Raw genomic sequence first — 25,446 nt, forward strand, 5'->3', positions numbered from 1 at the left:
CGGAAGGACGTCCAGAAGGACATCCGGTCTAACTAGCATATTATTATATTCTAGATAAAGCCTAGATGGGATATATAATATAAATATGGCACTTATGGGTATTAGGATAACCAAAATTATTTCTCCTAGGTTTTATACAATATTAAAAGTATCTCAATGAGTTTGCTCCTTCACTGTTTTTATGGGCCATAAAATTGAAACTATGGAATAACTGAATAAGATGATACACAAGGTCCCTTTCAGCCCGCCCCACTCCTATGAAAATATGTAAGGCCATTGTCTGGAATAATCCTTGTGTAATACCTTGCTAAGTGGTGGGTGAGTTCTCCTGTTAAGACATGCCACCAGAAGGGGTTTGAGAATTGTTTTTCTCTAATTCATAATTGTATCCAGGGCAGGTCAGCTTGCTATATTTGTGATTTAATAAAGAAGATCCTAGAACTTACAGGTTCAAATTCCATCTCTGCCACTAGCTAGCAGTATGACCTTGGGCCAGGCATTTTTGCCTCTCCTAATTGCACCTTCTCCTGCTGCAATATAAAATAATTAGACCAGATAATTTCTAGGGCTTCTTTTATTGCAAGGATGTTTAATTCCATAGTCATACTATATGACAAGAAGGTTTATAGTATGCTGGGTCACAATCTAGGTAAAATTGAGAATTGAAGGCCCTATTTTCCAAATCTTCCATCTGAGCTCACCAGAGGAAGAGAATACTCAGCGTGTTTGCCACATGCACGATTACAAGCCAGAGGGGGTGGGGGGGGGGGTCCTTTTCTGGCCTAAGTTTTTGAAATTGAAGTGCACACTCTTTTTTTCTGATGCTTCCACAGATTCAATTGGGAAAACCTAGTAAATATGTTTTCTGTGGTTAAGTAAAAAAGAGCTTAGGGAGTGTCATGTATAACATTGTAGATGGTCATGTGAAATTTCCAAAGGTCCATGGGTAACTTAGGGTCCTATTTGAGGAGGAGAAAGACAAAAGTAGACATTAGTATCCATTCTGAAGTTAGTGAGAATTTGCATTTCAATGCCAGTCCTTAAATGGTTTGATTCTTATAAACCCTACATTGATGTTACATAATGGTGAAATGAATAGAATTGGGAAGTATTTGAACTTCAAATGTACTTGCTGATGCACCTTTTTTTTTAACCACCTATATTCAAAAACCTAGGATCAATTATGTAAAGTTTAAGTTTTAAAAGTTTTGATAAAGCTGGGTCATTATATTTTCTCCTTTTCTAGCAAGTTAACTCTCAATTAAGAATATATTTGGGAGGGAGAAACCAAGATGGCGGAATAGGTAAGCACATAAACTGTTGCATCACACAACATTTTCAAAACTACAACTAAAACACAGAACGGACATCATTCAGAACCACAGGAAGGCTGGCTGAGTGGAAATTCTACAACTAGAAGGAAAGAGGAAAGCTTACGGAGAATCAGAGGAGCAGCAAAGGGCTGAGGTACGGAGATGCATGCAGAGAGGAAGGGTGACTGAGTGCCTGGCTGGCTTTCTCTGGCGGGAGGGGGAAGGAAGCCCCCGACTGCACTGAACCCCAGTTCCTGCTGCACTGAAACCCAGTTCCAGGTGAAACCCTGTGGACCCAGGCTCATACAGGGGGAGTCTGGACTCTCAGAGAGAAAGGCACATGGAGACTCGGAGACCCCGGGGGAGCTGCGGTGGGCAGGGGTCTGGAGGCGCACACAAGTGCTCGCAGAGAAAGCTGAATGCGGAGGTTGCCGCAGGCATTCCCTAGCAGAAGGGAGTCGGAAGCTCCTGACTGCACTGAACCCTAGTTCCGACTGCACTGAACCCCAGTTCCGGGCGAGCCCCTGGGGACCCACGCTCTTACAGGGGGAATCTGGACTGTCAGACAGAAACTCAGGGGAGTCGCGGAAGGCAGAGGTCTGGAGGTGCGTGCGCAAGGGCAGGGCTGACGGGAAGCCAAGACTATCTGCTCCACCCTGAGCACAGAGGCTTTTGCAATTTGGCAAGTCTAATCCTATAAGGCTGTCTCCAGCACCGAACTTCTCCCAGCATAGACACAGCTGATCCTCACAGCCAACTGGCCTGGAGGTCTATTCCTCCCAGTGATACCAACAACAATCAAGACTTAACTACAACAAGGCTGTACACACAGTCCACAAAGGGGTGCACTAAGAATGTCCACTTCAGGTTAACTGGGAGGCTGACCCACTGGATCATATAGGAAACCTAGCACACAAATTTACCCTACCAACTCAGGGAGGCAGCGAAAATGTGAAGGCAAAGAAACAGATCACAAACAAAAGAAATGGAGGAAAACAAATGACTGTGATATAGAATTCAAAACCATGGTTATAAGGCTTTTCAAGAATATCCTAGAAAAGGCCGATAAATTTAGTGAGACCCTCGAGGATATGAAAAAGGACCAACTAGAAATTAAACATACACTGACTGAAATAAAAAAATATTATACAGAGATCCAACAGCAGACTAGAGGAACACAAGAATCAAGTCAAAGATTTGAAAAACAAAGAAGCAAAAAACACTCAACTGGAAAAGCAAAAAGAAAAAAAAAATCCAAAAAGTCGAATATAGTGTAAGAAGCCTCTGGGACAACTTCAAGCATACCAACATCAGAATTATGGGGGTGCCAGAAGAAGACAGAGAGCAAGATACTGAAAACCTAACATCAGAATTATGGGGGTGCCAGAAGAAGAGAGAGAGCAAAATACTGAAAACCTATTTGAAGAAATAATGACTGAAAACTTCCCCTACCTGGTGAAAGAAATAGACTTACAAGTCCAGGAAGCTCACAGAACCCCAAGCAAGAGGAATCCAAAGAGGACCACACCAAGACACATCATAATTAAAATGCCAAGAGCAAAAGACAAAGAGAGAATCTTAAAAACAGCAAGAGAAAAACAGTTAATTACCTACAAGGGAGCACCCATACGATTGTCAGCTGATTTCTCAACAGAAACTATGCAGGCCAGACAGGAGTGGCAAGAAATATTCAAAGTGATGAATAGCAAGAACCTACAACCAAGATTACTCTATCCAGCAAAGTTATCATTCAGAATGGAAGGTCAGATAAAGAACTTCACAGATAAGAAAAAGCTAAAGGAGTTCATCACCACCAAACCAGTATTATATGAAATGCTGAAAGGTATTCTTTAAGAAGAGGAAGAAGAAGAAAAAAGTAAAGATAAAAATTATGAACAACAAATACATATCTATCAATAAGTGAACCTAAAAATAAAGTGAATTAAAAATCTGAAGAACAAAATAAACTGGTGAATATAATAGAATTAGGGACATAGAAAGGGAGTGGACTGATAATTCTCAGGGGGAAACAGTATGGGGCGTGCGGGAAGAGACTGGACAAAAATCATACACCTATGGATGAGGACAGTGGGGGAGAGGTAAGGTCAGAGGGTGGGGTGGGTACCAGGTGGAGGGGAGCTATGGGGGGGGGGGAGGAGAAACAATTGTAATAATCTGAACAATAAAGATTTATTAAATTAAAAAAAAATAAAATAAAAAGAATATATTTGGGAGAATGGTTAGTTCAGCTTTTCATTCTCAGTTGCTCTTTCTCATTTGATCTAGAAGGGAGCAGCAAACTTTTTCTGAAAAGATCTGATAGTAAATATTTTAGGCTTTGTGGGCCATATAGTCTCTATCAAACTTAATTCTTCCCCCATAACAGAAAAGTAGTCATAGCGAATATGGATGTAGCTGTGTTCCAATAAAACTTTATTTATAAAAACAGATAGATGACTGGTTGGCGGGCCAAAGTTTGCCGATTGATTCCTGATCTACCTAATTAATTGACAAGTGATTCCTTCCTCAACCCGTTTCAATACTAAATGATTTTATACTGAAAATACCATTAGAATAGGGGATCTGTATACCTGGCTCTTATTTATGGCTCTTCTAATTACTAGACATGATTCCCTGGAAAGTCTCATTGACATGGGTCATTATATTTAGTACTTAACGTGTGTTAACAAAGAGCTAATCAAATTGTTGTTGTGTTTTGTGTCTTTGGTAGTCCTTTAATTATCAGGTCATAGAAAATTTCATAACCTTAAGAAATGTATGTTAGGTTAGGACTCCGATCAATAGGACCATTCTTCTGGTCTAGAGGAGAGGGAGGAAAGAAAAGTTTCTTCATAGCATGGTCTGGAAGTGCTCATGTTCTAGAATCATAACATACATGGTGCAGAATTATGCACTGTTAAAACAGGGGAGTGAGGTGTCAATACCAGTAATAATAAAGAAAATGTTGACTTAACTTCTGATTTAAGAGGTTAAGATGGGGAGAGTCACATCTATGCAAGGAGGTTCAAGGACATCCTAGAGTCAAATGGGCAGAGTATTAGGAACCCAGCAAACTGGTGGATTCAACCACGATAATGAGAAATGGAAATCTTACACTCTCTGTGATGGTTCTACAGACCCTTGTCAGCTGCTTTCTTATCCAAGACTTTCCTTTAATGAACTGAGGGATTTTTCCCACTCTTGTCTCATAAAACATATAAGCACTTAGGCCATTGCTGGCACCTAACAAACACATGGTAACTGGAGGCAGAACCATAAAATGTTGGTGTACAGAGATCATTTGGCAATCTATTTTGGAGAGTAAAAAAGAATATATGTTAATCTATTGGTAGTTTGCCACTATGTTAACCCATTTGGAATGCTTTAGTATGCCCCAAAATTCATTTTCTTGTACACTTAAAATATGTCCCCTGACCTACATGAACTATATTTACAATCTTAATTTAATTAGGAAATCATAGCATCACAGCTAGAGACCCAGGACCTTTTATCTTAGATTTTACTGAGATTATTACAGTCATCACTTGGACTCATGATAGTGAGATGCTATCATTTTTCAATTAAGAAAAAATAAGAATATCATACAGTTTGCCATTATGTACTAGTACATGCGAATTTCTACAAAACAAAATTTCTAAAGTTGTCAGAATCCCAGATCATTATTTGGTGAGTTGATGAGCATGACTGGAGAATCAAGTTCCAGTTGAGAGTTGACTGTTCCTGAATTAAATATTTAATGTCACCCTGATTATTAATGCCTGACCCAAAGATTTAAAAGAAATTAAATCATTTATTGATTTTTACAGTCATTTGACTTCCGTGTAAGTCTATTTCCTTATTTTGAAAAAGAAATCTAAAAAAAAATGTTAGTTCATCTTTTGTATATGATTGGTTGCATCATTTTATGATTGAATTATATGAAAAAGTCAGAGTTCTTATAAAATTAGCATATAAGCGGTTTTATCAAACTTGGCATTATTGACATTTTGGGGTCTATAATTCTTTGTTAGGGAGGGATGTTCTGTGTATTGGAGGATTTTAGCAGCAGCCCTGGTCTCTACCCACTAGATGCCAGAAACACCCACATCCCAGTTTTGACAACCCAAAATGTTTCTAGACATTCGTGAAATCTCTCCTGGTTGAGTGGCATTGGTATAAAGCAACTGAGCCATTATCCTATAACATATAGCATTAAAGAATAGAAGAGGGATTATATTAATAATGTTTCAGTAGTAGTTGAATTTTGGTGTTGAGGTGAATAAATTTGTGTTATTCGGTATTTGTGACTGGTGTATTATTATGCAAAATTTTTTAAGGAAGCCCATTATTTAGACATAAAACAGCCTTCCACAAAGGGCTCTCTCTCTGTCCCTCCACTCTTGCATATATATTGTGTTATCAATACCATGCTGTGGTTATAATAAGAGGATTGTATGAGGAGACTCTGTCCTTCAGTGGGAGATTGTGTGCAGAGTAGCCTTGATGGAGTTATATCTAAGAATAGAAAGTGAATTGGACTTTATATTGGGATGTCCGGGAACTAGCTGGATCACCTTCAAATCTCCCAGCACACCTTTTGTCTGGATAAATCAGACTCCTTACCTTTCCTTAAGGTCAAGAAATCTGAATTATTTATCTTTGTCTCCCCAGCTCAGTGGCTGGCACAAGAGAAATACATGCTTTAAAATTGGATGAATAGGTTGAATCTATTTGTTGATCTTGTAGACAAAGAGTTCACATTATGTTTTCAACATTTGTTCTTCCTTTTTCTCATTTATCCTTACACTTTCATTCCTGCCTATTTCTTACTGGCCTGAATTCTTCACAGAAATCCTATTCTATTCCTTCACTGGCTCAAAGGATGGCCAAGACTTTGTTGCTTTGACTTCTATAAACCTGAGAAGAACCCAGAACAACAACAAACAAACAAAAAACAGTAAGGAATTTTAATGTAGGACATTGGGAAATACCAGTGAGAAAAATATTGAATCATTTCAGCACCCACCATCAATGTGATAAAATTGTTACTGCTACAAATTATTAAGGCAAGCCTCTTTATTTTATTTTTTTTTTACTTTTAATTGATTTCTACATTAGAATTCCTATAAACTTGTTTCTCATCTTAAGTAATTTTCAATGTACTCTGTAATTCTCAAATATAGACAAATTTCCTATAGAACTTAATTATTTTTGAAAATCATTTACCAACACCCTTTTTGAAGTTGGCAGTCCTTAAGAAAAAAGTGCCCGGAATTTTTGAGAAAGTAAATGATAAAGGCAAAGAGCAAAGGCTTTGGAATTGGGTATTAATTATCTTGCTGCCTCTTGTATTCTACAAGGATGTAGTCAAGTTATTTAAAACTATTGAGGTTTACAGTAGTATCCTTATCTTTAAAGTGGGACAATGTCTACAGATGTCATTATGAGAATTAGAGAAAAATAATTATTTAGGATGATATTTGCATAAAATAGGTGGTTGTGAGTCAGTCATTAGCACAAAAATGATTATGATTGGTGGTGATTGTGGAGGTGATGGTAGTGGTAACTCATTTGAAATGGACATGTTATCTCTCTGGTAGCTTCCTTACCCCCTTTTCTGGGTCAGGCTTAAAGAATATCTTCCCCTCCATCCTGGGCCATATGTTGGTACTCTGTTGGCTACCAACTAATCCTTGCTAAGCAGCCGAGTGTCCCTTCCACAGTATTTGTACCTTAACAGAGGTGTTCTTTAATGTCAGGCATAGGCTCAAGGATCTGAATGAAGATGGAGACTAAGGTAACACTACCCTGATTGTTCTGTCTTTTCCTGATGATTTGTTTTCTCCACTCCAGGACCCCAAAACTGTGTATCAGTTAGCTTTTGCTGCAGAACCAATTTTCCCCAAACTTGTAAACAACAATAGTTTATTATTTCTCATGATTCTTTGAGTAGGCTGTGTGGGTTCTTCTATTCCAAATGGTGTTGACTGGAATCACTCATGTAGTACCATCAGTTTGGAACTCAGCTGGGCTGGAGCATCCTAAAGAACTTTACATATCCAGTGCCTTAACTGGGAAGGATGGCGTGACTGGGAGTTGTATAGCTTTCTCTCCCTCTCTCTCCACCTTTATCTCTATCTCTCTATCTTCGTCTCTGTCTCTGTCTCTACCTCTATCTGTATAATTTCTATCCCTGGCTCTAGCTATCTCTGTCATTATTCACAAGTTGAGCCCTTGTTACTTTGCATAGAGAATGGATCCAAAGAGGGCAAATATGGAAACTGTGTAAGTCCAGAAGTCACACACTCTTTCCTGCCATATTTTTTTAGAAAGCCACAGGATCAGCCAAAATTCGAGGGGAGAGGAAACAAACTCTTGAAGAGAGATGTGTATGAATAAGAATGTGAAAATGAGTTGGTGGCCACATTTGCAGACAGTCTGCCACTCTTTGGAAATCGTTCCATTCCACCCCATGTTTTACCTTCTCTTCCTCCTGCATCCCTTTCTATATTTCTACTGTCAGAATTAGTGAAATCCATGGTTTCTCAGTTTACAAGGGGTGAGTGATTATCATTATTCTCTTTAATTCAGTATAATACTAGAAAGTACATGGGTATAGAGACAAAGAGACCTACAAATAGATGCCAGGTCTACTAATTCCTAGTTGTATGACACTACGCATGGCACATCAGCTCTTTTACCTCAGGCTTCTCATCTAACAAGTAGAGTGGATACAGCTTACCTTATAGGGTTAATACGAGGTTTATGTTACTATAATTTACCCACAGTGATTAATTGAAACTTAATAGATGCTCAATAAATGCTAATTCCTCTACTTATTGTTTCTATCTCTTTATCCCAGTTTTTCTTTTACCTTTTTCTGGAAGAGGAATTAAAACACACACACACACACACACACACACTGGAAGAGAAATTAAAACACACACACACACACACTGGAAGAGAAATTAAAACATACACACACTGGAAAACACATATATACAGGAAGAGAAATTAAAACACACACACACACACACACACACACACACACTGGAAGAGAAATTAAAACATACACACACTGGAAAACACACATACACAGGAAGAGAAATTAAAACACACACACACACACACACTGGAAGAGAAATTAAAACACACACACACACACTGGAAGAGAAATTAAAACACACACACACACACACACACTGGAAGAGAAATTAAAACACACACACACTGGAAAATACACACACACAGGAAGAGAAATTAAAACACACACACACACTGGAAGAGAAATTAAAACACACACACACACACACACACAACTTCTAAACACGTCTTACAATAATCAAACACATTTGTCCTAAGCCTTGTAATAGTTTCCAAGATTTAGAGAGCATTTTGATAACTACTCTTCTCTTACACTGATTGCCTTATTCTTTCTGGAATTTGCCATGTAATTTCTACCCTGAAGTCTTGGTTCACATTTTCCTCTTGCCTAGTAATCCATCTTCTTTGCCTGCTCCTAGATCCACGTGAAATCTTTTTTCTTTTAAAAGCATCTTCTAATGTTTCTGGTACCTAATATTTACAACTTTGTGTTTTCATTTATATTATGACCCTAAACTCCTTTTCTATCAGTTTTATGCTTCATAGTGATTTTGGGGATCTTTTAAACCTTCCTGCCAACCCCCATCAACTACCCACTCTAAATTTCACACACTGTAACTAGAACTAAACCACCGGCAACTTTTCAGTAACAGCATGTTGACTTGAATTCTTCCACAGAACACACAAGAAGCATTACAACCTTGTTTTCAGGGCCACACATCCATGAAAGGGTCTGGAAATTGCATTACTCAATGTCTTGGTAAGTCCTGTGGGAAAATATATATATAAATAGAAACTAATAAAAATGATTAGGTAATATTTGAGAGAACAAAATTGAAGTAAACACATTAGCTTGCTTAATTCATGCATTATTTTCTGTAATTTGAATTTCCATTAAAAACTCCTAATAAGTGACTAAGCATTAAAACATAATAAATTGTGAATGAGAATCTGTTTTTATCATATTATATACTTGATATATATGGAATATGCAGGGACTTATTCTTTTGTATGTGTTGCTGGATAATAATTTTAAAATTTATGTCCTTGATAAATATTGCCAGGACTATGTCCTAAGACTAAATAGCTAGATCACAGTTCTTACCAATTCACTAGCATTTTTTATAACTAAACACCATTTCTTTGGTCTTTCTGCCTTCAAAATTCTCCTTCAGTACATACTTCACTCTAAATCCAAAAGCAAAAGTCATCTTCCCTTTTTAGACTACTCTAATATTTTTCAGAGTTAAAATTAAATTATTTAGCTCAATCCCTAGTAAACTTAACCAAAAGTTTTCTCCCAGTCTGTTTGCTACTTAACTGGCAATACTCAACTGCAAGAAATTTAGTAAAAAGCAGAAATGCATGGTCCTACGGCAGATTGGTGTGTTATTTCTGATTTGTGTACATGCAACTCTCTCAGTGAAATTGTTGGTGCTCATTAAAAGATAATTACTCCAGCGTTGGTCCAGTTATTTGAATTTATCACCGAAAGACACTTTCATGATTTCAAAGGATTCAAAGAATAATTTATCAAAGTATTTTCATTTCTATGATATTTTCTGAAAATGTATTTCCACCAATATTGTTAAGTAGCATAGATTTTTTTTTTTTTAAAAAAAGGAAATGGTTATGCTTCCGTTTACCTTTCCTCCTCTGTTAAATGTTTCGTGGATTTTTTTTTCTGATTTTAATACCTACATATTTTAATTTTTAAATGTAGGGAGTGGCCATTTCTAAGATTCAAATGGCTAGTGTTTTATAACCTACATAGGTTTATAACTACAAACTTTGATATCTTTCAATATGTATTAATTTTTAAAAAAGGTTATAATAAAACCCCATGCATCCATTATGTAGCTGAAATTCATCAACATTTAAAAATAAAAGTATTATAATAAATTCTAGGAGTGAAGATAAAGGTTTGAATAGCTTACAGAGCAATAAAATAAATTTGCTCTTATAAATATCAAAGTAAATAATTTTTATAAATATCATAGAAAATATCTTATAAATATCAAAGTAAATAAACTAAAAGTGAATAAATATAAATTTGCTCTTATAAATATCAAAGTAAATAATTCTTAAGTCATTTTGTAAGTTGATATATTAAGTTAAACAAAGGAATTTTACTGCTCCTTAAGCTATTCAAACTAACCTTTATCTTCACTCCTAGAATTTATTATAATTAATACTTTTATTTTTTAACTTTATTTTTATTGTTGACACTATTATCACTATTATAGATGTCTTCATTTCCCCCCAACTTCTGCCCACCTCCTCCCAATCCCTACCTCTGTTCCCTCTGGCTATCAGTCACCACACTGTTGTCTGTATTAATACTTCTAAAATTCCTGAGTTCTTAATATCAGTTTATCTTAATCCCTCACTTTGTTTTCTACTATTTTGCTGCTTGAACTTCTCAGTCTTAAAAATTATTTGATATTTCTGCTTCTTATTCTTAGGGGAGAGCTACTTGCTCTTGTAATAATCCTGTGGCATTATTCTGATTTCTTCCAACTCAATAAGAGGTCTATTCAAAGGAAATTGAAGGCCTGCCATTAAATTCTAAAATAATTCTCTGTCTTTTTAGCCAATCTTGCATAAATGCTCCTCCCAAACTTTCCCTAACCAGTGACTTAAATTCGTCACACAAAACAACTGACATGAATATATAAGGACATTAATAAAGAACCACATTAAGTAACACTAATAGCCATTATAATTCACTTGCCTCTATCTCTGTACTAAATTCTGAGTAGCGAGCTTTTTAAGCCATATAATGCTATGTCTTCTAGACAAGAAATTGAGTAAAGCTAAAACACCTGCTGCATTATTCAATACACTTTTCTACTAAATGTACTTTTTTTTCAGTTTGAACAAAGTAGCACTAATACTACTCTCTTACTTTGACTCGAGAATACCTATTTAGTAAGATCCATTTTCTTTAAATGACAGATCTTTCATTGAATTGAATCTAATTTTGAAGTTCATTTTATAAGCTAGATACACAGAAATGGGGCTTCTTGACCAAGTGCATTATCTGCTGGCTTTTTCCTGTCCCACACTCACACATTTCCATCCCTCTAACACTTCCCTGGGAATCTAAGAATCCCAATTAAAAGTCATGGTTCCTCAATGACTGAATATTTGATAATATTTAAAAATATGGTTATACATTTATGATGACATAGTGACATATATTGATTCTGCTTTTAAAACTTTTTATCATGGTTAATAGATCAATGATAGATAGGTAGATAGATAAGTAGATAAGTAGCTATGCTGCCTCAAATTTTCATCAAAAGAAACTGAAGGAGTGAAGTGGGTGGAACTAAACAAGACTATACAGCATTCATACTTGTTGAAGCTCGGCAATGGGTGTACCAGAGTCAGAGTTCTACAGAAAAACAGAACTAGTGGGAGATATATATAATACATCTACATCTACCTATATAAAATCTTTTCCTGATTTAGATATTCAAGATCAGTACCAACCAGAAATCAAGCTGCACACTTTTGACTTGTCTGGGTTTTTTTCTATATATATGTTACACTCAGTAAAATGTTGACTTCATGATGTAAATAAATAAACTGAAAATAATGATATCAGAATTGGGATAAAACATAGATGACTATAAAATCAAGACTATGCACAGGATTTTGAATATTTTTCTGAAAAATAAACTAAAAAAGATGAGAGATTAAAATAATGATGGTGATAATTATGTGATAGGCAAAGCACGTAGCCAAATTCCCAATAATCCATAAATATGCAAATACATAGGGCTGTACAAAATATATAATGAGGAAGTATTTTTCTTATTTTATTCATTTCTTCATTTAAATATTTATCTATTATGGAAAAGGCTCTATTTTAAATACTAGTAATAACAGTAAGTCATATATATCTCATAAAATGTATAAAGGTGAGATATAAAAATATATGCATTTGCTTTGTAGATGTGTGATTTGTATATTTTTATAATAGAATATAACAATAAAGTATCATATTCTAATAAGATCAGTTTAGTGTACCAATTTTATAAAAGACTAGAGGCCCGGTGCACAAAATTCGTGCATGGGGGGGGGGTGTCCCTCAGCCCAGCCTGCACTCTCTCCAATCTGGGACCCCTCAAGGGATGTCTGACTGCCCGTTTAGGCCCGATCCCACCAGGATCAGGTCTAAACGGGCAGTCGGACATCTCTCTCACAATCCAGGACTGCTGGCTCCCAACTGCTCGCCTGCCTGCCTTCCTGATTGCCCCTAACCACTTCTGCCTGCTAGCCTGATCACCCCCTAAGCACTCCCCTGCCAGCCTGATCGACACCTAACTGCTCCCCTGCCAGCCTGATTGCCCCTAACTGCCCTCCCCTGCTGGCCATCGTGTGGTGGCCATCTTGTGTCCACATGGGGGTGGCCATCTTGTGTGTTGGAGTGATGGTCAATTTGCATATTACCTCTTTATTATATAGGATAGACGTAATATGCTTTGAGGAAGTACTACTTTTGCAAATTGACACAAACTCTCGGGATGGGCCAGGAAAAACCAGCTCCAGGCTTTCATACAGCTTAAATTCTCCAGTGTTGAGAGCACTTAAAAGGCCTCAATATGCTGCACTCAAAATCAGTGAAAGCAGACTAATACCTAGACGCAACATTAAAACTACTTTTTACTCTATTACAGGCATTTGCAAGGACATGAGAGGGAGAGAGAGAGAGATCCCAGTTGTTCCCAATAGTTACAACTTATACATAATTATAGTGTAATATCAAAACTAGGAAATTGCCTAGTTTTGATATTGCACTATATACATACTGATATGTATGTATAGTTCTGTGCCATTTTATTACATGGGTACATTTGTGTGACCACCACTAGCAAAATATACCAGTAGAACTATTTTATCACTACAAATGTTTCCCTCTTACTACCCTTATATAGTCATAATGCCCCCCACCCTACACCATCCCTACCAATAATCTGTCCTTTGTGTCCAACAATTAGAGAATGTTACATAAGTAGAATCGTAGCATGTAACCTTTTGAGATTAGCTTTTTTCACTGAATATAAAATGAAGTCATTGATGTCAAAACAAACAAATAGCCTAGAACAAAATCAAAAATCAATTCACCAAATGTTAAATTATTTCTGGAAGTCAGTATTATGAAAGACATTCATTTTCTACTGTATGCTATTTTACATTTCTCAATTTTGTAAAATGTATACGTATTATTTTTTCATATTCAAAGAATAAATGTTTATGTACTATATAACTGCAATTGAGTATGAAAAATAAATGCACTACATTTTTAAAAGGAAATGCACAAAACTCTTGATATTGAAAATAACCAAGCATTCTATACTTTTTAATTTTTTGGTATTTTTAAATTTTTCATGATGAATTTGCATTTTCTTTGGAAAGTTTTGGCCCTTTTACAAATTACAAAAACTGTGAAGCTTCTAATGTCACCCATGAAATATGAGTTTTCCCTTGGTTACTGATAGATATCCTCTATTAAATTAAAGAAGACCCTCCTATTGCTTGCTTATCATGAAGTTTTTAAAACACACACACACACACACACACACACACACACACACACACGGATATTTAATTATATTTTTAAAATCGGTACTTATTGAGATGATAATATGCCTTTGCTTCTTTGTAAATTATATTAAGATTCCCTAAAATGAAGCCATCATTGGCATAATCTCACATAGGCATGGTATATTTCCTTTTAATATTCAGTACACTAATATTTTAAGATCTTTGGATCAATATTTAAAGTGGTTTTATAGTTTTGGTATCAGTTTTCCAGACTTGTACATGGCATTCAGAAATTTTCAGGCTTTTTTGTTCTCTGAAGCTTTAAAACAATTATTTGTTCCTTTAAGGCTTGATAACATTGACCTTTAAAACCATCTGAAATAGGCTTTAGTGTGGAGTGATAAGCAGTGTGAGTGAGATGGACTCTTTCTTGACTTTTTTCCATAGTTATTAGTCTATTCAAGGTTATTACTTCTTTGGGGGCCTATTTTAGTAATTGGTTGTATCTCCCTCAAAGTATTCAGAAATCTAGAAGACTACACTGATATAATTTTATGCAAAGTAATTCATAATGGTTAAGTTTTTCTAAATTCGTGGTGCTTTTAAATTTTTTAAAAGTGTTTATCTCTATTTTTCTCCCTGAATACAACTGCTAAAAGTTTAATTATTTTATATTTTTTGGTTTTATTGATAATATTTTTTTAGACTTTGTTTTTTATTTTATTTATTTTACTTCCATTTCTATATCTTTTTAGTTTACTCTTATTTGGATTTCTCATTATAAAATATATTTATTTTGTGACTTGAAAAGTTCTACATATTTTACATTTTAAATATCTTTTGTGTCATGTGTTGGATATTTATATGTGATATCTTTTATGATGCATGCACATTAAGTATTCATTTTCCTCTGATCCATCTTTGATCATATCTATTGGGTTTGGATATCAAATATTTGGTAACATTATTTCTTTTTAAAAACAATATTCACTTATTTCCAAAAGTCTATTAATTTTCTTTACTAATTTCTTTTAAAATGAAGTTATATAAAAACTTTGGGAAAAATCCAAATGCTTAGAATTTGAAGTAGAGGGAAGATGTTTTTCACCCATATGACCTACTTTTTGGAATCTTTTTGAAGTTGTCTTTGCAGAATAAAATCAGTTGTTGTGAATATTCCATAAGCATGTGAAACGAATGGACATTCTATGTTGGACATCACCATAGATATATGCCCATATTATTGATAATAAATAGTATTTAAATTCCCTATAATTTTATTTATTTATTGCCACCACAATCTACCAATTTCTAAGACAGGTTAAATTATTTCACTGTGATTTTGTTTTTGTTTTTCAATTTGATTTGGGTTTCTAATGATTTTCTGCTTTCAAAATTACATAAATCAAAGCATATGAACTCATTTTTTATATGTTCTTATAGTTCTTTAATATGGGTTTTTTAAAAGCCATCTTGAACCAGAAGTCTGGATTAATATTTAAATGGAACACATGTTCTAATATGTAAAAGATGTATTATTAAAGTATTTTACAGCATAAAAGAGAGGACATGAGGGGAAGTGGAAAGGAAATGTAATCTAAAATAACAGGAGAGGGAGCATTTTCCAGTGTATATCTCTTTTGAGGCAAGGGAATAAATGGGAGAAGAAAAGACCACAAAGGAAACAATTCCTGTTTAGAAGATAAGATCCATTTTGACTCAACAGGTAGCACAGATAAGTAAAAATATCTAATAAGAATATACTTCCTAGTTGTCTACTATAGTGAGGTGGGAAAAACATGAGCTTTCAAATAAAATCAGTAAGGATTCCAAATCAGCCTTCCCCCTTTGAATTTTGGCAAATTACACAATTTCTATGACCTTTAGTTTGCTTTTTAATAAATGGAAAAACTAATGCCTAGCAAAGTGAGAATTAAATGAGAATGAAGACAAAGTTCCTAGGCTAACATGTTAGGGGCTAAGGGAATATTGCTAATACATGATGCTTTATTGAAAAGCCCTAACTCACTGGAGTATAAACATAACATTTAATTTTTTTCTGGAAATTAGCCTCAGTATTGCTCAATAACTGAAATTGCTTATTTAACATTCCTGCTTAATAACATACCTAGTACCTCCTCCCCTAACATGTTACTCACTTACCTATAATTTTTTACCTGATGGTAATCTCCAAAACATTGAAATCTTCACCTTCTTCCTGTTAGTTCACTACTTTCCTGTTAGTTCACCTTCTTCCTGTTAGTTCACTACTTTTTTCTTTACCTTAGCTTTCACGGTTCATAATTTTAAAGTCTTGTTTGCATATACCCTAAACTCTTATACACCTCTGTATTTTTTCTTTATCCATCTAGCAAAGCTGTAAACAACGTATAACCAACTATCTGTTTTCTCTGGCCTGCACACAGGTTGCTAAGGATTGCTCGTATAAAACCTACACTAGGACAGATGGGAACCCCCTAAATTTATTATTTGCAGTCTCAAATAGGGCGGGCAAATTCCCCAACAAATCTATCACTTTCGCTCCAGGGCTTGACAGCCCATCCCCTACAACAGATGTTTCAAGCATTTGTTATTGTCTTCAAACCACCAACTCCTAGTAATTAAACCCTCATTCTTAGCATTTGACATTTGACTTCACCTCCAAAGTCAATGAGAAAGAGAGGAAGAGAGGGAGAGAGGGAGGAAAGGAGGGAGGGAGGGAGGGAGGGAGGGAGGGAGGGAGGGAGGGAGGGAGGGAGGGAGGGAGGGAGGGAGGGAGGGAGGGGAAAGAAAAGGGGAAGGAAATCCATTAGTCATACATCTTAAGCAATTGATGGTCCACCCTCACCACCCCAAAGAAATTAGTCAGGTTCCACTGTTCAGTGGTTCAATACCACTCTAGTCTTGTCCCTTTTTTTGCTGCGAAATACTTTATAATAAAAAATATAATATATATGTAATATGAAAATATTATTACAAATCCCCATACACCAAAAATCCAGTATAAGGAATAGAATTCTACTAATGCTATTTAGTAAGAAACATGGTGGCCCAGCTAGAGACTATATTTTCCAGTCTCTCTGTAGGTGGCTGTAGTCATGTGAGTATGCAAAATTTTACAGCATATCCATTTCCCTAAACAATATGTTCTTTAGTTTTAGTTTTGCATGTGTGTGAACATTATAAAAATGTTGCCATTTTGTCTGTGTTCTATTTCTTTTGTAATCAATATTATGTTTCTGAGGTATTTCTATGCTAATATTTTATTCATTTTCCATTTATTCCCACATGAGTCCAGTTTAATAGAAGTTGTAATAGCCCTTATCATGACTATACCAGCATTTATGCATTCTTTTGTTTATGGACAATTGGCTAGTTTCACACATGAATATACATGTATATTGCCTATGTGTATACATTTATGTGTTTGTGTACATGTGCAAATTACAAATATTGCTGTCGTAAATATTTTGTACCTACATATATTTTTTTAAATGAGCTGTTTTCTATTTGTAATTTTTTTAGTTAGGATCCATCAACCCAGGACCACTTTAACTTCTTTCCTCTGCTTGGGAGATTTTAGATCACTAAGTGGAATGATTTTCAACCCCAATCTTGCATGATTGTGTAAACTGTGACAAAAGTTTTTAAAGAAACATACTTTTACTCCATTTAGGGCCAAGACCAATACAGGTACTTTGACATTTCCCTTTGAGGGGCTCTTTTTAAGACTATCAAATTGCTGTTGTTGGATTTAGAAAATCTCAGCTATTAATTAGATTTCTCCACTTAGAAAGGAACTGCTTATTGGCTGTCAGAAAACGAATCTGGTCCATTTTGTAGTTAGCTTTGCAGTTCCACCTGGCATTGCGATGCTCCCTCACACTGCATAAGCAGCTGCTGGCCATTCCTACCACATTTCTATAGACATTGGTTTAAAAATCTGACTGTTTTCACATTTGCATATATTTAAAGTTACTCCCTGATGGATTAATAATTACCTTTTCAGACACAACTTACAGGAGTTCCTACAAACTAAAAAGTTGACCACATAAAGACGTGATCCTACCTTCCAGCAGTACAATGAATGTGCTTTGTTCAGACCTGAGTTTCCAAAAAACTGCCCCTTTTGATGTTCTGCCTTGTATTTTCTAATCCGTTTTTAGTGATTCAAGTCTATAGGCTATATCATGTTATTTTAAACACTCTTTCAATGTAAACCAGAAGGTGAATAATTAAAAACCGACAACCATGCAGCATCAGATTAGACTCTGGCAGTGAATAAAACATCCTGTTTTCTGGTCGTTAAAAGCATCCCAGGGTGAAGTGGGAATGGGGAATGATTAAATTCTTTGAAAGACTTGGAGTCCAAGCTCAGATAGGCAGGGACAGTGATACAAATTAGACTATATGACATTCAATATGTATTGGCTTCACATACTGTTTCTACTCCTTACTAGCTGTGTGATCATATGATATTAAACCTTTCAATTCTCTCATCTGTAAATGGAGGATGACAATATTTATGAGGATTAATTAAAACAATAAATACTGAGAATCTAGAATTGGACCTGGCACACCATAGCCATTGATAATAGTTATAGTCTATCCCCAAGGTAGCAACTAAACCAACTCATTTTTATGAAGGAGAGGAATCAAAGAGCCTTCATAATACTACGGAGATTTGATGATGAAGCTTAAAGAATAGTTTTTAATTTTTATATTTTGCAGTTATTGCAATAATTTATTTATGATTAATTATATGTTTACCGACTGACCAAAGACTAATGTTCCTTAATGTCATATAATTGATTTCTTTATATTTGACAATAACCTTTTGGAAAAAAAATAGCAAGACCCTTCCTAATTTTACTGACATGGAGTCCAGTCGAATTAAATATTTAATTGCTGAAAATAAAAGTAGACATAAAGATGTTGGAAGAATGCATGCATATATTTTTAAAAATAATTTTTGAGTGAAGACAGTTTCGTTATGCAGGACATAATGTCTAGACACCTCAAATAGATTGATAAATGGGACAACATAAAATTTTAAAGTGTTTATTTATACTGCATAAATTAAATCTAAACTCAGATAACAAAATGGGAACACTGGGTAGCTTATACAGTATGACAAGAAAGTGGCAATTAGTACACAAAGAGCTCTTACAAATCAATAGGAAAATACCAACTTCAAAATTGGCAAAAAATGTGAACAGACTTCATAAAAGTAAATTCAAATAGACAATGAATATTTAAATGAAGGTTCACCCTCATTCATAATTTTGAAAATGCAAATTCAAACAATATGACATTTTAAACTATCAAAATGTCAGGCAGCACTCATTTTATACTTCATAATTTTGATGTACGTGTGGTAAAGCAGGCACATCCCTTCACTCTGGCTTGGAATGTAAATTGCTAGAATGAAATGTGAAATACGTATATCAAAATTTAAAATGAACATACCCACTCCTAGTCATTTATTTACTGAATATGCTGACACACCAATGCAAAGCTCTATGCAGAGTGTTTAAGAACTTTTATTGCAGGATTAGCTATATAGTGTTTTGGTGTGTTTTTTAATCCTGGCTAAATCTAAAAGTGCATAATAAGGAAATAGTAAAATATATAAGGTAAGTTATATACTTAACATGGTATGTTCTTAGCTGTTAAAAAATGTGAGAACTACAATGTGCATTTTGGAATAGTTTACAAGTTATTCTAATGTGAAAAAATAATATGTAAGAATTTATTATAAACTTCCATTTATGTAAAAATTATGTAAATGTAGATATAGGATATATATTAGATATTTTTCTGGAGGAAATAAGGAAAAACATATTGGGAGTAGAATTTGGGGTATGAGTATGGAATAATAGGAAAAAAAGAGGTGAGAATTTTTTATTTAATACTTTAATAGTTTTCTGAAACTATTTTTTTAAAGTTCCTCTATGCTCATGTATGTTCTACTTTTATTTTAAAAACTAATGCAATTATTATGCTCATTAAAATATATAAATTATAAAGGACTAAAATTTTAAATGTCAGTAGAAGCCTTGTGCTCTTGAAAGGGAACTGTCTAAACTTGACATTCTTGAGATGAAATGATGCATTTATTGGTGCTTAATGAGTTTTATTTTCCCCTAGACAAAGCCAAAGGAAGATCAAGAGCAGGGACCCACTTCGACTCAGCCCGGAGACGGAGTCGAGCGGTCCTTTATCACATCTCTGGGCACCTGCAAAGAAGAGAAAAGAACAAATTGAAAATAAATAATGTAGGTGGATATGTGTGTACAGTCTGAATGCTAGACTTTCCCCTGGTGGCAATGTTTGATTCCCTAAAGAAAGGCTCCATTTACTCTTTTATTGGCTCTCCTAGATTTTTTTCCACTTTGGCTTGTGCTTTCCTATAAAGAACACACTGGAAAAGGTCAGTAGTCATGAGGCATTTCTGTAATAAAAGTGCTTAATCATTGTGTTATCACAGCAGAGAGATTAGAATATTGCGGTCAGTACAATAGGATACTAGGGGCGCTGTAAATGGGGAGACACTGGCTATATTTTCTGGACAGGATGATGCAGCAAGTCATATTGCACATTCATAGTATGTTGGTTAAAATTTCTCAAATTAAATTTTAGTGGCATCTACTTTGCACTTTATCTAATTTCACGTACTGATTTTATCCAGGGGGACCATGAAAAAATCAAAATCATTACTCCTCTTTCAAAAATTACGTTTTATACAAAACACAGTTGGAAATTGCACACAGTAGAACATTGAATTTGAAATTACATGCCATACATTATTCAACTTTGTAAAAAGTTGCACTCTTAGTAACAGTAGAGCTACTTTCTGAAACCTGGTGCTTATCTGTCAAATCCATGGCAAATAACTGTGCCTATAAAAGGTAATTCTATAGAGTTTTACATGACACATATCCGCCAGGACTTCACAATTGGTTCTTAGCACTAACACACTTCACTGAGAAGGCCAGAACTATGTCTGTTTGGTTGTAGATACTCCAGGATAATTTTTCAAACGATGACAATGTCCTTAATTTGCACTGTGGAATCTCTAGAGCACACACTTTTGGGGTGTGTCTGACTAGGGATGGCAGATATAAATACTAAGGGTCTAACTTGCCAGTGACATTAGACAAAGTCACATCAAACAACCAGAACTTTTTGGGAATCGATCTAAGATCCAGAAGTTCTGGGAGTTAGGGGCACAAGAGGATTCTCTGGCATCTTACTTTGTTCGGGGGGAGCTCGAGACGACCTAATCTGACATACAAATGCTTTGATAAAACCGAGTCACTCATCAGACATACAAAATATCCACTTCTCTGAGTGTGACCAACAAAGAAGGATGCATTTGCCCAGGTGTGGAGGGAGATCTGACAGCGAAATGCTGCAAACCTGGTTCTGCTTCAGAGTGACTCTCTCTGGAAGCCAGAACAAGCTGTTGGGGTCCATTTGTGCTCCAGGGGTACCGGCCATGCTGGCACTGACCTGCCATGCACCACTGTTGAGAGTCAAACATTGTTTACCATATTTTGTCTTGTCTTAAAGATCTTCTGGGGATATATGTGCCTCAGTGTCACATGGATTTCCCGAGAGTCTAGGGATAGACTTGAAACAGGGCACCCAACTTGATCTGTGGATCCTACTTGGGTTCCTATTTACATCTCCCTTCAGTTACCAAGTCAGCCTTAGTGACAGTAAACAAGTTCTAGGGAGAAACAAAGGTAACCACATCTGGGTTTGATTCTATTCAAGTCACCCAGCAAAGCACCTAAACAAATATTAGCCCGAGATTCGGCAATGCTGAAAGCTGACACTGTCTTGTAGCCTTTCCCTGGGAATCATTTGAACATAGCAAGTAGTACTGAGCTTTAAAATGCATTTGCTGAACATGCTGTTTTCCCCTTTAGAGTCAACAAAGTACAGAACACTACTTAAAAAACTCATTTTAAAAATCATAATTCCCACCACTTAGCTAATTAGCTAAATTGCCATTCATTTAAGAAGTACAGACATCAAGATGGAACATAAAAATAATACACAGTAATTAAGGACATCTAATCCACAAGGTGATTTAACAACTCAGGTAACTCTTAATTCTGGAAGCAAAGGATAGAGTCAGGAATGGCCCTGTTCATTATCTCCTTTCAAGGAGAACAGGGTAGGCTAGCTAAAAGAATAGGAAGAGAGAAGGAAGAAGTGGAAAAAAGATCTGGCCAATTGTTTATTAGCTAAACAATCAATCTTTGGTAAATCTTTGGCTATTCACACACACACTCACACAAAAAGACTTCTTAATATTTGTGTAGCTCTCTATTTCCAAATTCCTTTTATATACATCATATTATTTGATTCTTACACTAAGCCAGTACCAGAGATGATGTTTATTGGTAATGTTTGAATGATGGAAAACAATAACCTAGGGAGATCTCCAAAGTAGAGCAGTGGACGTGGGACCCAGCTGTGAATCCTCTGACTCAAAGGCCCTGTGCCTCTGGCCCTACCCTGCTGCCTCTCTGATGCAGTTCTGTGGACTAATAATATACGATCCAGCCACAGAGAGAAGATCTCAGCAGGCCCTTAGCAAGGTTCCATCCCAATCAAGATGTAACACCTTTTAGTCACGGCTCTTACTCTGCCGGAAACATCTTGGAAAAGGTGTTTCATTTCTGCTCTCCTTGATTTGTTACTCTATTAAACAGCATTGGGATGATGCAAGTGTCTCCAACATGAGCGCCTTGGGAGCTTGAAAGGAGAGTGCTTTAAATGGCCGAGTATTACCAGCAGGGTACTACTAATCGTCATCAAAAGGTACACTCCGCCAGGATTACTCTGCGTAGTGACTGCAGAAACATTTTCTTCTCTGTCTGCTCATTCAGAAGTTAGTTTTAAAGAAATACTGGAAAAATAGTTTCGGAAACAGTTAGCTTAATTAGACATTAGCCTTAACCATTGTGTTTCAATAATTTATGCAGGGGTCCTCAAACTTTTTAAACAGGGGGCCAGTTCACTGTCCCTCAGACCGTTGGAGGGCCGGACTATAGTTTAAAAAAAAAAACTATGAACAAATTCCTGTGCGCACTGCGGGCCCGGGACGAGTCGGCTGCTAAGCAGGACAGGCAGCGGCACCCGGTGGGCCGGATAAATGTCCTCGGCGGGCCGCATGTGGCCCGCGGGCTGTAGTTTGAGGACCCCTGAATGGAGTACAGGTTAATTAGCTAAAACACCATTGGTACTAAAGAATAGGCTTCAAAATTAATAAACAATATTTGAGAGTAGTTGGTTGTATTATTCTTTAGGCAAACTCCATATGTTTCAGGGTTACAAATAAGGTCTTTTTCTCCCCACTTGCTAAAAGCATACTTTCCAATTATAAGAAATTTTCTTCCAAAAAGATTTTTGATAAAACTTAACAAATGCAGTGGTGGGAGGAGAGAAGCATCTGTGTGTTTTTTTTCACTTAGGTGATTGTGTCAAGATGTATACAGGATTTGAGTTTAAATCTAAACTCAATGCTTAAATCTAACCTGAGATATGTTAGATTGTCAGTATCTTTCAAAACCATTGAACTAATACATTTTAAGTAGCCTATAAAAATGAAATCTTGTGATTTATTTTGTGATTTGTGGATATAACTAATATATTGCTGACCTTTTGCATCAGCATCACTTGTGATTCATATAATCAATATTATCCAAAGAAAATACTTTACTTCTTGGCCTTTCCTGACCCTCATTCCTAGGGTCGGCTTCTCCCACAAACAAGATAAATTTTTTATTTCTGTAACACTATCAGAAAAGACTTACTTGGATAGAAATTGAGATAGTCCTTTATGGTTTCTGGTGATGTCTTACTGTGGTAAATATCTTAAAAAGAATTCTATTAGAATGCATCATGTCCTATTGTAGAGTAGATGCAGTGCTTATCAACCTTGAGGAGATTAATACCTATGGACCCTAACTCTCTCCTCTGCACCAACCTAAGCTTTGATAAGCGTAACAGTTGTACTTCATTCTCCTCTTCTCAATTCTATGCCAAAATCTATCTTGGAACCTGATCCTGGAAACTAAAGAATGAGATGAAGGAGAAAGGTCAAGTACCAATTATTCTCAATTTCAGACATATATTACTTATTAATTTTGAAGTGTATTCTTTAGTGCCAATAGTATTTTAGTAGGTGCAGTGGCAGAGAGGCATCAAAAAACAATCTGAAAGTGGTGAAGCAGTTCCTCACCATGAAACCCTGACAATATGAGCTTCCTGTGTGGGTTAAGTAAGAATATTAACAGGAAGTAAAAACATGTCTTCGGGTTGCCTACCAAGAAAAGATGCAAGATAAAGGGTGCCTTAATATTAAGGTAGTAGAAATATTTCATTGCCGATAGTTACCACTAAAGAGCTGAGTGTTCCGATCACTCTGAACCTTTCTTGAGTTGTCAAGTGTTTCAGGCCTCCCTGAACAAAATACATTAATTGGTTCTTTCCTCAATGGCTGAAATAAGAAAACACATTGTGACCCTGTAGGTATTATGTATTCCAGAACTTTTAACTGTTCCATTCATTCAACTTAACTTTGACATTTCAGTTTCCATTACCAATCTTGTATTTCTCATTAATTGAGGTTAAAGCGAGGTCGACAAGTATCTGGTCATAGGCTTGTCAAACGTCCACACGTGCTATTGTTGCACCTCCCTTTGTCTCATAGCAATAAGGAGAGCTGTTCATCAATTCTGACTGCTTCCAAAGTGCTTTTGCAGCTGTAAAAACTCCAGCTATTCTTCCGCATTTAATCAGCTGCACAGTGAACATTGCCTTCCTCCTCCCATGATTTGAATAGTAACTCTGAAGTGATCGTTTCTCCCTTTCCACCTTAACCAGAGCTAGCTAGTGTCAAAATGATTCCATATCAATCAAGGTTATGAAATCTGGGTTCCCAACTTGAAACTTCACCAAAAAAAAACAAAAAACCACAATGCAAAAATGCAAGTAGTTAGCAGAACTGGGTTATATTTTGAAAGAAAGGTACACAGCTGTTTAAAATAGAATGTTGATCATATTATCTCTACCTAAAGGGGGAAATTGTTATCATTAGAAGAATTTCAGGTCAAATATATTCTTTAGCTAATGACTATCACCTCCAATTATAATTATATGCAATGATCCCATGACAATAGGAATATAAGTGTATCTTTGTGTTTAAAATGTTGTAGGATTATATTTACAACTGCGGTGACATTTTAGGTAATGTTCTTTTCATTTTTAATGAACAAAATCTGGATTGCTCAGTTAACATTCATGACTAAACTCTGCATATTTCTATTACCTATAACAAAGATCTCTGCTCAGTTTTAGTATATACATCTCTACTTTTTGCATCACCAACTTCTAAAATCCACTTGTCAGATAGACTGACATTTGTATGTATAAATGATCCTCCTCACAGACA

The 25,446-nt window shown here is 35.7% G+C and overlaps 1 protein-coding gene across 1 annotated transcript in view; it reads left to right on the forward strand.

Moving 5' to 3' along the window:
* The window catches only part of KCNH8 (potassium voltage-gated channel subfamily H member 8), a gene marked incomplete at its 5' end in the record, with an annotated part of 235,657 nt that overhangs the window by 70,045 nt on the left and 140,166 nt on the right, over positions 1-25,446 (forward strand). The window contains one exon of the mRNA XM_080675534.1: positions 20,124-20,251. Within this exon, the coding sequence (XP_080531660.1) occupies positions 20,124-20,251 (128 nt within the window). The remainder of the gene's footprint in view (positions 1-20,123; positions 20,252-25,446) is intronic.

The sequence above is a fragment of the Plecotus auritus genome (assembly GCF_963455305.1).
Source record: "Plecotus auritus genome assembly, chromosome: 6".
NCBI lineage: Eukaryota > Metazoa > Chordata > Mammalia > Chiroptera > Vespertilionidae > Plecotus > Plecotus auritus.